The sequence below is a fragment of the Muntiacus reevesi genome, chromosome 7 (genome assembly GCF_963930625.1).
Source record: "Muntiacus reevesi chromosome 7, mMunRee1.1, whole genome shotgun sequence".
NCBI lineage: Eukaryota > Metazoa > Chordata > Mammalia > Artiodactyla > Cervidae > Muntiacus > Muntiacus reevesi.
Window position 1 is genome coordinate 35,500,297 of NC_089255.1, and position 15,917 is coordinate 35,516,213.

General features: G+C 36.1%; 1 protein-coding gene across 4 annotated transcripts in view; it reads right to left on the reverse strand.

Annotated features, from left to right (window-relative positions):
• Positions 1 to 7,095: 7,095 nt before the first annotated feature.
• EXD1 (exonuclease 3'-5' domain containing 1) overlaps positions 7,096 to 15,917 on the reverse strand; it is a 38,292-nt gene continuing 29,470 nt past the window's right edge. For all 4 annotated transcript variants that reach the window (XM_065940688.1, XM_065940687.1, XM_065940685.1 and 1 more), the window contains 2 exons: positions 15,510 to 15,701; positions 7,096 to 8,517 (listed from right to left, as the gene is read on the reverse strand). In XM_065940688.1, the coding sequence (XP_065796760.1) occupies positions 7,858 to 8,517; positions 15,510 to 15,701 (852 nt within the window). In that variant the 3' untranslated portion in view covers positions 7,096 to 7,857. The remainder of the gene's footprint in view (positions 8,518 to 15,509; positions 15,702 to 15,917) is intronic.

The following is a 15,917-nucleotide window of genomic DNA, read 5'->3' on the forward strand; positions in this document are numbered from 1 at the left end:
CATACTATTCTTGCCCTTTTTCAGTCCATCCTCCAATTTAAACCGGGATGATCTAAAATCTACATTTCTTTTTTTTTAAATCTACATTTCTGATCATCTTAGTTTTTTATTCATAATTCTTCAATGATCTCCATTAATCTATAGGATAAAACATAAACTCAACAAGACAAATCCTCAGAGCACTCACATTCTTTTTTTTTTTTTTTAGAGCACTCACATTCTTTTTGCAAATTGTCTTTTCCCCACGGTGGACAATGTTGGCTAAAAAATAAATCAAGGTGCCCTGGATGGATGGATCTGTGATAGCCTCTCAGTTATACCCTCTCAGGATTTTGAGTCCTGAATCAAATTACGCAGAGATAGAAAAAAATGTATTGGCACTCACTCACTCTGACAGACAGTTGAGCAGTTCCTGCTGCCTAGAATTTTGCAGCTTCCCCCGATTCTATTTCCAAGCTTAATTTCCAGCTTTCCCGTCAATACTATGAGCCACTCATCTTTCCAATAAATCCTTTCTGTTTACATTAGCCTAATCAGTTCTTTTGCTTATGACCAAAAAACCCTAACAGAGGCATGGACCCTATTTCCCAGCCTTACCTCTCACCATTACACCCTATATGTTTTTCTCTTATAATAGTGAACTCCTTGTAGTTTTCTTAGCCAAAATGCACCCTTCCCCTGTCTCTTAAGAAGCCTTTTGACACATAACACAGTTGCAAGATCAAGTGCTATGTCCTATCCAAGGCTACTCTGCCTCCTCCAACCCAAACCCCACCATCAATTCACTGGCATACCTTAAACATAACTATTATTTCAATTATAATATTCTCTTACTAGACTCTAGGTTCTTTGGGAGTAGGGACTGTGTCTTTATCTCTGATTCCCCAACACCAGCCCAGTGCCTGGCTCCAAAACGAACGCACAAATGAAGCCTGCTATGTAAGACACTGCACAGAGGAAGCTTTGCAGCAATGGTTCAGCGTTCTCTCTTTCTTAAAGGCAAGCATGAGTACATGCTATTCATACATGTAATATCTTCATTTTACTTCGTTTAAGTTCTCCTCCTCAGAAAGAAGGATTAAGTACAAGTTTCCTTTCCTCTATCAAGATTTTGCTATTTCATTGGCTTCTTAAAAAGCAAACTATGGATGGCATCCCAACAAGTTACACAATAATGAAGAGAATTTCTTTCCCTTTTCGCCCTCATTCCTGGAACTTGCCATTTTGGCTCTTCCTAAGGAATGTTTTCTTTAGAATGTGTTTCCATTACAAAGCTTTTATTTAGCCATCAGGTGGCTTTCAAGTTATAAACAGTAATGCTCTTTGGGGAATTTGAGAACTCCAGAATGTGGAAGTATCTCATATGAACCAGAGAGGCTATACTTTTGCCTTGTGGAGAGATCAGCAGCCCTGGGCTTAAGTTACTGGTTCTTCTGGTTTGTGTTACAATTAAATGCCTTTTATCCATTGTTCTGTATGTACCAGTTTACACTCCAGTTCAATGAAGAAAACAGGGGAAAATAAGATATTGAAAGTATTGGGACTTTCCTCATTGTCCAGTGGTTAGGACTCCGTGCTTTTACTGCAGGGGCCTGGGTTCAATCCCTGGTCGGGGAACTAAGAAAGATCCCAGGGATGTGCACTGTGGGAAAAAAAAAAAATCTTAAATGGCAAGAATACACAGAAGAACTATAGCAGAGAGATATTAATGATCCAGATAACCATGACGGCAACGCCAAAAAATGTTCAAACTACTGCACAATTGCACTCATTTCACATGATAGCAAAGTAATGCTTAAAACTCTTCAAGTTAGTCTTCAACAGTGTATAAACCAAGAACTTTCAGATGTACAAGCTAGATTTAGGAAAGGTAGAGGAACCAGAGATCAAACTGCCAACATCTGCTGGATCATAGAAAAAGCTAGAGAATACTAGAAAAAAATCTGCTTCATTGACTACACTAAAGCCTTTGACTGTGTAGATCACAACAAACTGTGGAAAATTCTTAAAGAGATGGAGATACCAGACCGCCTGACCTGGCTCCTGAGAAACCTGTATGCAGGTCAAGAAGCAACAGTTAGAACCAGACATGGAACAATGATCTGTTCCAAATTGGGAAAGGAGTATGTCAAGGCTGTATATTGTCACCCTGCTTATTTAACTTATATGCAGAGTACATCATGCGAAATGCCACGCTGGATGAAGCACAAGTTGGAATCAATACTACCAGGAGAAACATCAATAACTTCAGATATGCAGATGACACCACCCTTATAGGGCAGAAAGTGAAGAGGAATTATAGAGCCTCTTGATGAAGGTGAAAGAGGAGAGTGAAAAAGCTTGGTTAAAATTCAACACTCAAAAATTAAGATCATGGCATCTGGTCCTATCACTTCATGGCAAATAGATGGGGAAACAATGGGAACAGTGAAAGACTTTATTTTCTTGGTAAAAGGTAAGGCCACTCTTACCTTATGAGATGGCCTATACTCTGTCTATGGAGTATAGACAGAGTATAAATAAATAAATAAATCCACTAAATAAATAAATAAATAAATCCACTTCTCTAAATAAATCCACTTCTTACCTATCACTCTCTCACTGAATTCTTTCTGTGATGAGACATCAAGAACCTGAGCTTCATTAAGTCCTGAGACCAGGTGTGTGAGACCCAATTAAAAGAGACACCTGAGACCCAATTAAAAGACAATGGGTTCAAGTCCCAATCTGATTTGCATGGTTTCATGGCCATATAAATTTTGGAATCATCTTGTCAATTTCTATGGGGTTTCCCAGGTGGCGCTAGTGATAAAAAAATCCACCTGCCAATGCAAGAGATACAAGACGTGAGTGTTCTATCCCTGGGTTGGGAAGATTCCCTGGAAGAGGAAATGGCAACACATTCCAGTATTTCTTGCCTGGAAAATTCCATGGACAGAGAAGCCTGGCAGGCTACAGTCCATAGGGTCACAAAGAGTCAGACATGACCAACTGTGTCAATTTCTATATAAAGCCTGCTTGGATTTTGAATGTGACTGTAATAAATCTATGGATTTGGAATATATAAATAAATCTATTAGAATTTGGGAATAATTTACATCTTAACAGTACTGAGCCTTAAGTGCTATTTTCCATTTATTTATGTCTTCTTTAATTTCTCTCAGAAATATCTTGTAGTTCTCAATACTTACCTTGCATATGTTTTATGAAGCCTATCCTTAAAGGTATCATGTTTTTTACATGATTGTAAGTGGTATTTTTAAAAATTTCAGTTACTAATTCACCATTGCTAGTATTTTTTTAATATTCATATTATTTTATATTGGCAGTGTACCCTGTAATATTGCTAAATTCACTTATGGATTTTAGTAGCATTTTGTACACTTCTTAGGATTTTATGTGCACATGATCATGTCTTGAAAAATAAATTTTACCTTTAAAATTTCTAATCTGTAAGGTTTTTCTTACCTTATTCCACTAGTTAGTACTTCCAGTACAATTTTAAATTGAAGTAGTGAAAGCAAATGTCCTTTCTTGTTCTCCATTATATGGGGAATACATTCAGACTTTCATCATTGTAAGTGTGATATTAGTTTTCCCCCCAATTTTAAAAAATGTGCTAAAGAATATATAAAATTTACCATCTCATTCATTTTTATATGTAGTGTTCACTGGTATTAAGTACATTCATATTGTTGTGCAACCATCACAAACATCAATCTCCATAAATCTTTTCAACTTGCAAAACTGAAACTCTATAGCCTTTAAATAATAACTTCTAATTCTTCCTTCCCCCAGCCCCAGAAACCACCATCCTACTTTCTGTCACTATCATTTTGATTACTCTAGACACTTCATAGTTACTTTTTGTGACTGGCTTATTTCATTGACCATAAGGTTCTCAAGTTTTATCCATGTCATAGAACATTGCAGAATTTCCTTCCCTTTTAAGGCTGAATAATATTTCATAATATGTATATGCCACATTTTGCTTATCCACTCATCTATTGACAGACACTTGGGTTCACCTTTTGGCTATGTTCATAATGCTGCTATGAACATGCAAAACAAATACCTCTTCAAGACTGTTTTCAGTTCTTTTGGGTATACATCCAGAAGTGAAATTGCTGGATGATATGGTAATTATGTTTTTAACTTTTTGAGCAACCACCATGCTATTTTCTATAGTAGCTGCATTTTTATACCTCCATCAGTGGTGTATAAGAGTTCCAATTTGTCCACAACCTTACAAACACTTACTGTTTTTTTCATAGTAGCCATCCTAAAGGGTATGAGATGGTATCTCACTGTAGTTCTTATTTGCATTTCTCTAATGATTAGCGATGTTGAGCATTTTTTCATGTACCTATTGGCATTTTGTATATCTTCTTTGGAGAAATGTCTATTCAAGTCTGTTGTCCATTTTTTAACCATTTTTGTTGTTGTTGAATTTTAGGATTTCTCTATATATTTTGGCTTTGATTCCCTTATCAGATACATGCCATATATATATACATATATATATATATAAAACTATATACTATATATATATATACATACAAACTATACACATATATATGTGTGTGTGTGTGTGTGTGTGTGTGTGTGTGTGTGTGTGTGTGTGTGTGTATATATAACTATGCAGAGGGGGAGACCTAAGTATAAACACTGATATTAACAAAAATATTACCAGCTTTTTCAGTGTGGTTAGAGAAATGAATATATTTTTCTTCAGTTCAGTTCAGTTGCTCATTCATGTCTGACTCTTTGCAATCCCATGGACTGCAGCACGCCAGGCTTCCCTGTCCATCACCAACTCCTGGAGCTAAGTCAAACTCATGTTCATTGAGTCAGTGATGCCATCTGACTAAACTCAGGGGAAACTAAATTTTTCTTAGTTTCCCATTTTCCAAATTCTATTTAACAGCACGTTTAAAATGTTGGTTGTAAAAAAAATAATAAAATGTTGGTTGTTAGGATTACAAAATGGAAAAATACTTGATATAAAAACACAATAAATATATTTATGGTATGGTCATGACTCTGTGTGTATAGATATAGAATGAGAGAAAAAACTGAAAGAAAAGTGCCAAAATGTTAGAAAGTGTTGTTTAATATGGGATGATTGTTGAGTACTTTTTTTCCTCTTTATTTTCTAAGTTTTCTGTAAGGTGTTTATTGATGTTACCTTTATAATAAATGCATTTTTATAAGTATATCAGGATAATCATCCTCAGGTCCCCAAGTTTGCACCAGGTCTTATCTTGGCTTTCTGCTGAGACTTGCCTCACGTCAAAACAATGATAGGCCTATATATAGTGCATTAAAATTCTATTGTGTAATATTAGGATTTACCAAGCCCATAGCCAGATCCCAGGCAAAGCTGCTGCAATGATTTTTTCATACTATAGTTGAAAGAACATTGAATGGACCAAGAAGCAAGAAACATTGTTTCTATTCTCAGAGCAGGATCCTTCTTCAGGGAACTCATTTAATTTTGTTTCCTAATTCCTAAGCCAAAAGGATAGATTGCTTGTGAGACTCTCTAACTGCAGATCATATACAGAAAGGTCAGCTCAGAAAGGTGAGATCTGAGTAGGACAGATGTAGAAACTTGGTGCAGAATGAAGCAAGACTCCAAGAGAGTTTGGGAAAGCAGGCAGTGTGGTTTATGAACTCTCACCTAGAAAATTACTGAGTAAGAACTCAACGAGTTGGGTCAAGAACCAAAGATTTCCCAAAATTCTGAGCAAACCTTAGACATCTGAGTAATGGCACAGAGCATTAACAACAGGGCTGGAATCACCCAAGGATTTTTGTACATTCTATCCAGGAAAGGACAGAGTTTCATGGTAGGATCTGACCGCATGGAATTTAAGTAGGGACTCCAGGCTAGAATGGAGAAATGTACAGAGAAAAATGCAGTTCCAGTTATATAAGCATTTCACGAAGAAAATACTATGCTGAAACCCAAAAGTTTCCTTTAGTTTTGGGAGGCAAAGTACTTCTCAAAATAGCACTGTCCAAGAGAACTTGTTGAAATGATGGAAATGTTCTGTATTTGTAATATTCAATACAGCTACCCAGGTAGCTCCTGGTTATATGGAACTATTGAGTAGCAAGTAGTAGCCACTGGGTTTATGGAAACATACAGCAAGTGCAACTGAATTTTTAATTTTATTTCATTTAATCAATTTAATTTTAAATGTAAATAGCGACATATAGCTAGTGGCTACCATATTGAGCAGTACAGCAAAGGTCCAACAGAATCCTGTTGTTCTTTACAGTCACAGAACACAAATAATGAAAAAATTCTGTTTTTAGATATGAAGAACATTACATTTTTTGTAACCTGTACACAAACATGTATAAATGTTGTGTGTGGTATGGTTCCATAAGGTGCTAAATCAGTTCCACATATTTCACAGAAATCCATGTCCTTCCCAGAGTAAACCTAGATTAACCACTTTCTGGGATCAACCTGAAAATGCATTCACCCAAGATGAACCAGAAATCACCTTTGCTCTAAATGAGCTTCTAAACTAAGGACAAAGTGAGACACAGCACCACAGGGCTGAGTTAACAGTTCTTAGGACTGCCTTCATCTTTTTTTTTTTTTTTTGCCTTCATCTTAAGTTCAGACCAGATCTGGGCTCTGGGGTTTGGAAGGCATAGCTGGACATTCTTTCAGTGGTACTAACCACAGAATCAATGAGCACAGACAAGGATATTCCTAAGTGAAAACTGTCTCTAAGTTTTCCCTAAGTGCAATAAATAATAGAGGCCTGTATAACAGTCAAATTGCCAAATTTCTAGGGAATTTCCTGGTGAACCAGTGGTTAGGGCTAGGCACTTTCACTGCTGTGGCCCAGATTTGATTCCTGGTTGAGGAAGTAGGATTCTATAAGCTGTGTAGTGTGGACAAAAAAAAAAAACAAACATACACATTTCTACTCCAGATTCTAGACTTAGAAATGCAGAAACATTCCAATTTATTCCTACCCTGACACAATGAAGAAAAGTGAGAGATAACCTAATGCCAAAACAGGTTTATTGCTTATTATACACAAAAGAATGTGAGCAACTTGCAAGTATTCAATATAAAAAGACTCAGGACAATTGCCTTCTTTTTACCCTAAGAAAGCATACCATCTCCAGACAAACAGAGTGCAATCAAACTTAAAGTTTACATAACAGACATACTTTAAAGAAGTCCCTGCTATTTAGGAAAAAGGACAAAACTGTCTAAAAGTAAATGAAATGAAAAAAAACCTAGAACTGTTATACTGATTCCTGTAGTAACATTAACTATTGTTTGTCTATAACATAAGACAGACTGAAAACTTAAATTGAAAAATAAAGTTGGATTTTTTCAGCTTTATTGAAGTATACGTGATAAACTTACTTATTAGTATTTTAAAAAGGAAAAAAGTTCTGATAAATTTGTTGGGTATCATTTTTTTTTAAACTTCTGGCTAAGAGTTTTACCAACCCCCTTCAAACCAAAAAATACAACAAAAAAATTTTAAGTATAGGTTCTTCCAGACACTAAGTCCAAAATTTTTCCCTTCTTCAAATCTTTTAAACCCAAATTATGAGAAATAATTTAGTCTGGCCACAGGGAACATTTCTACAGAATGACATAATCAGAAAATCTACTTCTTCCATTATTTAACTTATTCATTCCCATCCTAATCAAATTCCAGGAATACAGAAAGTAAGAGGATATAATTTTCCCAAAAGACTGTGACTGAGGTAAAACTGAATTTACAACATGAGAAACTTAAGCACTGAGGAAGGCCCTGATGGCAGAGGAAATAAGCCACTTTAATGGCCTCAAAAACAAATTGCAGATCTCTAAGGCCGATTGGGAGAATCTGGATTTATCCAGGAATCAGTCTTTTCCAAAGCTGGGCAGGGAGGAAGTGTGGGAAGCACAGTTTTTCTAAAAGGATGAAAAATGCCACTTGGAGACACTCTGGTTTCCTGAGGAAGGGAAGGAGACACTGAAACATCTTGTTTTGTACCTTTTAGATCTTCCTTGTTTTCCACCATCAATAACTGTTCTATCTCCTCTTTCAAAGATAAACTTGTCTGAAATTCTTGTTTAGGTATCTTGAGATGTTCTTTCTGAGTTATTCTCTGGTCTTTAACCCCCTCTGACTCAGGGTAATTTAGGTTGTAATTGGAATTCTCGCTGGCATCTTCCTTTGTGGGAGGTAGATACTGAGGCTCTACTGTGGTTTGTTTACCATTAGATTCTTCTTTCAGTAAATTTACATCCTCATGAGATGTAATATTTGGAGCTTTATCTTGTGTAGAATTTTTACAAAGTAAGAAACCTCGTACTTTTCCCTCTTTCCCTGCTGTCTCTGTCACCGATTTCTTTGGATGTAGTACTGTCCTTACTAGGAGTCCCTGCGCATTTACTCTATATTCTTTTGCCGCTTTCTCTCTGCGCTGCTTCTGGAAGTCCTGGAGTTGAAGCAGTTCCTCCGGGAGCTCCATACATGTAGGCTAAGAAAAGAAAATGAACACAAGTCTACTATAACTAAACTTCTGAATATAGTCCTTAAAATCACTTCTACTAAACAGTATTTGGCAAGCAAGCATCTATTCAAATATGTTCTTATGGCACCCTCTAGTGTCTTCAACTATAATAGTACTATTTTTTGAGTAATTTAAAATATGTTGAATCCAGTTTTGTATGTTGTACATGTGTGTATACATAAAGATTATACAAAAAAAGGGTCCATTCCAATCGTGCCCCAACTGCCTTAGCAGGTACACTCTGTAAAAAGCAGCTTTTTGTGAGTCTCCCAGAGACAGCCTTTGCATATTTGATTTCTTACTAAATATCTTTTCATTTGATTATATTTTTCAATTTTTAATTCCCTCCAACTTTTTATTTTGATAACTATAAAAGTATTTAATACAAATGGCAATATTATATTTTTTCCATCTTTATTTTTCCAACTAAAAAATTTGTCTTAAGACATTTTTCCAAGTTGGCAATTTTAATGGCTGTATGGATATACCATATTAACAAAACTGTTGTTATGGATGGATATTTGGGTTGTTTCCAGTATCTTGTCATTACATAAATGCTACAATAAAGGATATATTAAGAAAATGTGCTCTCTGTTATGAGGCAAATAATTTTCCCCAGGTTGCTTGCCCTTTGACTTTGTTCAGAGTATTTTCACTATACAAAATTTTTGAAGTCAAATTTATTTCTTTTTTGAATTCTGAGTATTTCTGTTGCATAGAAAAGCAACCTCTCATACAAATCAATAGCAAAAAAATAAATAATCTAATTTAAAAGTGAGCAAAGGACTTGAATAGACAATTTTCCAAAGAAGATATTTAGATGGCCAACAGGTACATGAAAAGGTGCTAAATATCACTATTCATCAGGGAAATGCAAATCAAAACCACAGTGAGATATTATTAACACTTCTTAAGATGCCTATAATCAAAAAGACAGAAAACAAGTATTGGTGAGAATGTGGAACAAAGGGAACTCTCATACACTGCTGAGAGGAATGTAAACTGGTACCACTACTATAGGAAACAGTATGGAGATTCCTCAAAAAATTAAAAATAGAACTATTATATGGTGCAGCAATCCTATGTCTGGGTACATATTTGAAGGATTATGAAAACAGGATCGTAAAGAGACAGGTACATTCCTTGTTCACTGTGTCATTATTAACAATAGCCAAGATATGTAAACAACCTGTGTCTATCAAAAGACAAATGAATAAAGATGTGGTGTATATATATACACACAATAGAATCTTTTTCAGCCATTAAAAAGAAGGAAGTCCTGCCATTTGCAATAATATATTTGAACCTGGAGGGTTATGCTAAGTGAAATAAGACAGAGAGATAAAGAAAAATGATGTATGGAATCACTGATAGATGAAATCTTAAAAAAAAGAAAGCATCAAACATGTTACTTCATAAAATAGAAAATAGAATGGTGGTTCTCAGGGGTTGAAGGAAAGGGAAATGGGAAGATGTAAGTCAGAGGGTAAAAACTTTCAGTTTTAAGAATAATAAGTTCTCGGGATCTAATGTACAACATGGTTACTATAGTTAATACTTGAAAGTTGCTAAGAGTATATCTTAAGCATTCTCAGCACACACACAGAAAAAAGGTAGCCATGAGGTGATAGATGTGTTAATTATCTTAATCTTGGCAACGATTCCACAATGTATGTCGTATCATAATGATGTACACTTTCAGTTCAGTTCAGTTCAGTCCCTCAGTTGTGTCCGATTCTTTGTGACCCCATAGACTGCAGCACGCCAGGCCTCCCTGTCCATCACCAACTCCGAGAGTTTACTCAAACTCATGTCCATTGAGTCAGTGATGCCATCCAACCATCTTATCCTCTGTCACCCCTTTCTCCTCCTGCCTTCAATCTTTCCCAGCATCAGGGTCTTTTCAAATGGGTCAACTCTTCGCATCAGGTGGCCAAAGTATTGGAGTTTCAGTTTCAACATCACTCCTTCCAATGAGTATTCAGGACTGATTTCCTTTAGGATGGACTGGTTGGATCTCCTTGCAGTCCAAGGGACTCTCAAGAGTCTTCTCCAACACCATAGTTCAAAAGCATCAATTCTTCGGTGCTCAGCTTTCTTTGTAGTCCAACTCTCACATCCATATATGACTACTGGAAAAACCATAGCTTTGATTAGATGAACCTTTGTTGGCAAAGTAACGTCTCTGCTTTTGAATATAGTGTCTAGGTTGGTCATAACTTTTCTTCCAAGGAGTAAGTGTCTTAATTTCATGGCTGCAGTCACCATCTGCAGTGATTTTGGAGTCCCAAAAAATAAAGTCTGCCACTGTTTCCACTGTTTCCCCACCTATTTTCCATGAAGTGATGGGACCAGATGCCATGATCTTAGTTTTCTGAATGTTGAGTTTTAAGCCAACTTTTTCACTCTCCTCTTTCACTTTCATCAAGAGGCTCTTCAGTTCTTTACCTTCTGCCATAAGGGTGGTGTCATCTGCATATCTGAGGTTATCAATATTTCTCCCGGCAATCTTGATTCCAACTTGTGCTTTATCCAGCCCAGGGTTTCTCATGATGTACTCTGCATATAAGTTAAACAAGCAGGGTGACAATATAAGCCTTGATGTACTCCTTTTCCTATTTGAAACCAGTCTGTTGTTCCATGTCCAGTTCTAACTATTGCTTCCTGACCTGCATACAGATTCCTCAAGAGTCAGGTCAGGTGGTCTGGTATTCCCTCTTTCAGAGGGAATTCTCTTTCAGAATTTTCCAGTTTGTGGTGATCCACACAAAAGCTTTGGCAAAGTCAATAAAACAGAAATAGATGTTTTTTCTGGAACTCTTTTGCTTTTTCAATGATCCAGCAGATGTTGGCAATTTGATCTCTGGCTCCTCTGCCTTTTCTAAAACCAGTTTGAACATCTGGAAATTTCATGGTTCACGTATTGTTGAAACCTGGCTTGGAGAATTTTGAGCACTACTTTAGTAGGGTGTAAGATGAGTGCAATTGTGTGGTAGTTTGAGCATTCTTTGGCATTGCCTTTGGGACTGGAATGAAAACTGACCTTTTCCAGCCTGTGGCCACTGCTGAGTTTTCCAGATTTACTGGCATATTGATGCAGCACTTTCACAGCATCATCTTTCAGGATTTGAAATAGCGCAACAGGAATTCCATCACCTCCACTAGCTTTGTTCGTGGTGATGCTTCCTAAGGCCCACAATAACTTCACATTCCAGGATGTCTGGCTCTAGGTGAGTGATCACACCATTGTGATCATCTGGGTCATGAAGATCTTTTTTGTACAGTTCTTCTGTGTATTCTTGCCACCTCTTCTTAATATCTTCTGCTTCTGTTAGGTCCATACAATTTGCCTTTATTGTGCCCATCTTTGCAGGAAATGTTCCCTTGCTATCTCTAATTTTCTTGAAGAGACCTCTCCTTCCCATTCTATTGTTTTCCTCTATTTCTTTGCATTGATCACTGTAGAAGGCTTTCTTATCTCTCCTTGCTATTCTTTAGAACTCTGCATTCAAATGGGCATATCTTTTCTTTTCTCCTTTGCTTTTCACTTCTCTTCTTTTCACAACTATTTGTGTATAGCTTCCCCAGACAGCCATTTTATTTTTTGCAATTTTTTTCTTGCAGATGGTCTTGATCCCTGTCTCCTGTACAATGTTACGAACTTCCATCCATAGTTCTTCAGGCACTCTGTCTATCAGATCTAGGCCCTTGAATCTATTTGTCACTTCCGCTGTATAATCGTAAAGGATTTGATTTAGGTCATACCTGTATGGTCTAGTGGTTTTCCCTACTTTCTTCAATGTATGTCTGAATTTGGCAATAAGGAGTTCATGATCTAAGCCACAGTCAGCTCCCGGTCTTGTTTTTGTTGACTATATAGAGTTTCTCCATCTTTGGCTGCAAAGAATGTAATCAATCTGTTTTCTGTATTGCCCATCTGGTGATGTCAATGTGTAGAGTCTTCTCTTGTGTTGTTAGAAGAGGGTGTTTGCTATGACCAGTGCCTTCTCTTGCAAAACTCTCTTAGCCTTTGCCCTGCTTCATTCTGCACTCCAAGGTCAAATTTGTCTGTTACTACAGCTGTTTCTTGACCCCCCTTCTCTTGCATTCCAATCCCCTATAATGAAAAGGACGTCTTTTTTGAGTGTTAGTTCTAGAAGGTCTTGTAGGTCTTCATATAATCATTCAACTTTAGTTTCTTCAGCATTACTGGTTGGGGCATAGACTTAGATTACCGTGACATTGAAGTGGTTTGCCTTGGAAACGAACAGAGATTATTCTATTGTTTTTGAGATTGCATCCAAATACTGCATTTTGGACTCTTTTGTTGACTTTAAGTATACATAATTTTGTCAACTCTTTCTCGATAAATTTGGTGAAGACATTTTCCTACTGTGAGATAATTTTCTTTTAATACTTTTTGCCATTAATTTCATAATTCCATTTTTTATATAAATACTTGATCCATGGGATTTACTTTGGTGTAGCAAAATATGTAACAATACAACTCTGATTTTCCTCCTTCCACAATGGTTAGTCAATTGTCTAAAGCCATTTACTAAATAATCTTTTTCTCACTGATTGGGAAGTCTACCTTTATCCCAATCATTACTGATATATATGAAATCTATGTCGGTGTTCTCTCCTCTCTTCCACTGATCTGCCTATACATGTATCACTGACATTTAACGTAGACATATAATATGTTTTAATATCTGACAGGACTATTCTTCGTTATGCCTATTCATCCCTATAAACATTATAGTCACAGTTTACCAAAATAATTACAGTTTTAATATTTTTCCTAGAATAAAGTTAAATTTAAAAGTTAATTCAGGAATAAATGATAGGCAGAAATACTTAATGTCCCCACACATTTAAATCCTCTTTTACACCATTCAGTAATACTTTAACATTTTCTTCATCTCTATATAATCTATTTTTTGTTACAATTATAAATGAATGTTTTTCTCCCATTATATTCTCTAGCTGTATAATTTTATGTTATATTTGTACCCTTTACCAAATTGCCTTTTTGTTTGTGGCAGTATTTTCCAGTCGATTCTCTTTAGTATTCAAATGTATCATGAGTAAGTCATAATTCCTGTTCCTCTTGTTCAATTTTTATAGTTCATTTTTTCCTAATCCCACTGGCTAATAGCTTCAAAAACTACTAAAGTAGTGGTTATAGTCACCAATTTTGTATTTTGATATTAATGTTCCCAATCAAATATTATGTAGTCTTGCTTGAGATATGCTTTATCATGTTAAAGTATCTATTCCAACCTTAATCAACAATGTACATAGAAAATTATCAAATTTTTTCAGCAAATAACAGTGAGAGTAAAATATTAAAAAGATAGAAAACTGTCCTTTACAGTGATAAGTGAAAAACATTAAAATTCTCCAACCAAACTAACTACACAAGGACTTTTATGTTGTTCTTTTTTTGTTAAATGGTGAGAGCAAAATACATAAAAGTTACAAAATAACCTTCTCAGCATTTATGAGATAATCTTAAGGCCTTCTTGGCCCTAGTAAAATATACAGAATTTAACATAATATAGTCGCTCAGTCATATCCTACTCTGCGACCCCATGGACTGTAGCCTGCTAGGCTTGTCTGTCCATGGGGATTCTCCAGGCAAGAATACTGGAATGGGTTGCCATGCCTTCCTCCAGAGGATCTTTCCAACTCAGGTATTAAACCCAGATCTTCCGCATTGTAGGCAGATTCTTTACCATCTGAGCCACCGGGGAAGCCCATAATATTTTCTATCAATTACTAAATATTATGAACATAATATTAAACCATGCTTGTAACTATAATCCAGAGACACATTAACGGAAAATATAGGGGTTTCCATGGTGGTGCAGTGGCAAAGAATCCACCTGCCAATGCAGGAGACATGAGTTTGATTCCTGATCCAGGAAGATTCCACATGTGGCAGAGTAACTAGGCCTGTCCACTACTATTACTGAGCCTGTGCTCTACAGCCCAGGAAGCCGCAACTACTGAAGCTCACATACCCTAGAACCCGTGTTGTGCAACAAGAGAAGCCACAAGAAGAAGTCCAGATACCACAATGAAGAGTAGCCCTTGTTTTCCGAAACTAGAGAAAAGCCTGTGCAGCAACAAAGATCCAGGACAGCCAAAATAAAATAAATCAATACTTGGAAAAATAAAAAAGCGTGATACATTGAATGGAGTTTGTATAAAAAATGCTATTATTTTATTTCGGACTTTGCATCAAAATTCCTAAATGAGAATGGTTTAAAGCAGCAGCCTGAGAACTTTTTATGTAAGGAGTCAAATAGCAAATATTTCAGGCTTTGTAAGCCACAAACATGGCTTCTGCACACTTTTTTTTTTTTAACAACCCTTTAAGACTCTACAAATCATTTTTAGCTTATGAGCTGTATAAAAATGGGCAAGATTTGGCCTTAATGCAATAGTCTATCAACAATATAAGTTTTCTTATATTGTGCTGGCTTCATAAAAATAACTAATGAAATATTAAATTTATCCTTTCTTTGAAAGACATATTTACTGGAAATATAATTTAATATTGTGAAAAGGTTTTTACAATATTTAACAAAGGAGTTAAGACTTCCAGCACATCAGCTTTTAGTTTTATTGAAATGCACCCGTTTAGTTTTATTGAAGAAAGCCACCTGTTTCCATGTCACCAATTGTATCATATGAAATAAGTGTCAGTGATCATAAAAAAATATATGTATATTTATACATATATAAATACATATAAATATATATATATATAACACATATAATACATGGTAAAAAAAAAAAGCGCTCAAGTAGCTGCATTAAGCCCTTCAAGAATATTTACCATCAAGTCTGCTGAAAAAAATCTGGTGCAGCTGTGAAGACTGAGTATCACTGTGACCCCCCAAGAGAAAGCAGAAGTCTTGAAAACAAAGCCACAGAGTGGTACCTACCTCCATGCCTCCAAGTCGGTCTGCAGACCCTTCTCGGTAGGTGTTTAGGTATCCGTCTACCAGGGTAGTTAGGTCAGACATCATTTCATCCAAGAGCACCAAGCGAAGGGGGAGCAGGTAGGTAGCTTCCAAAGCCAAAATTTTCAGCAAAGAAGGTGAAAGCGGTCGTGTGAACCACAGTTCTGGATTTTCCTAGAAATATCAAAACAATTTTCTCAGAATCTTAAACAAAACTTTAAAGAATGGTTTATTTAAGTGTTGCTTAACTTAAATCACCATTACTGTCATTTTCTTCAGTTATTACCTTCTACTTTCACACTATGGGTAGTCTTCTGAGAATATACACACATACACAAACATACTGTGTGTATACATTTGAATGTGAGTATGTAATGGGGGAAAGACGCG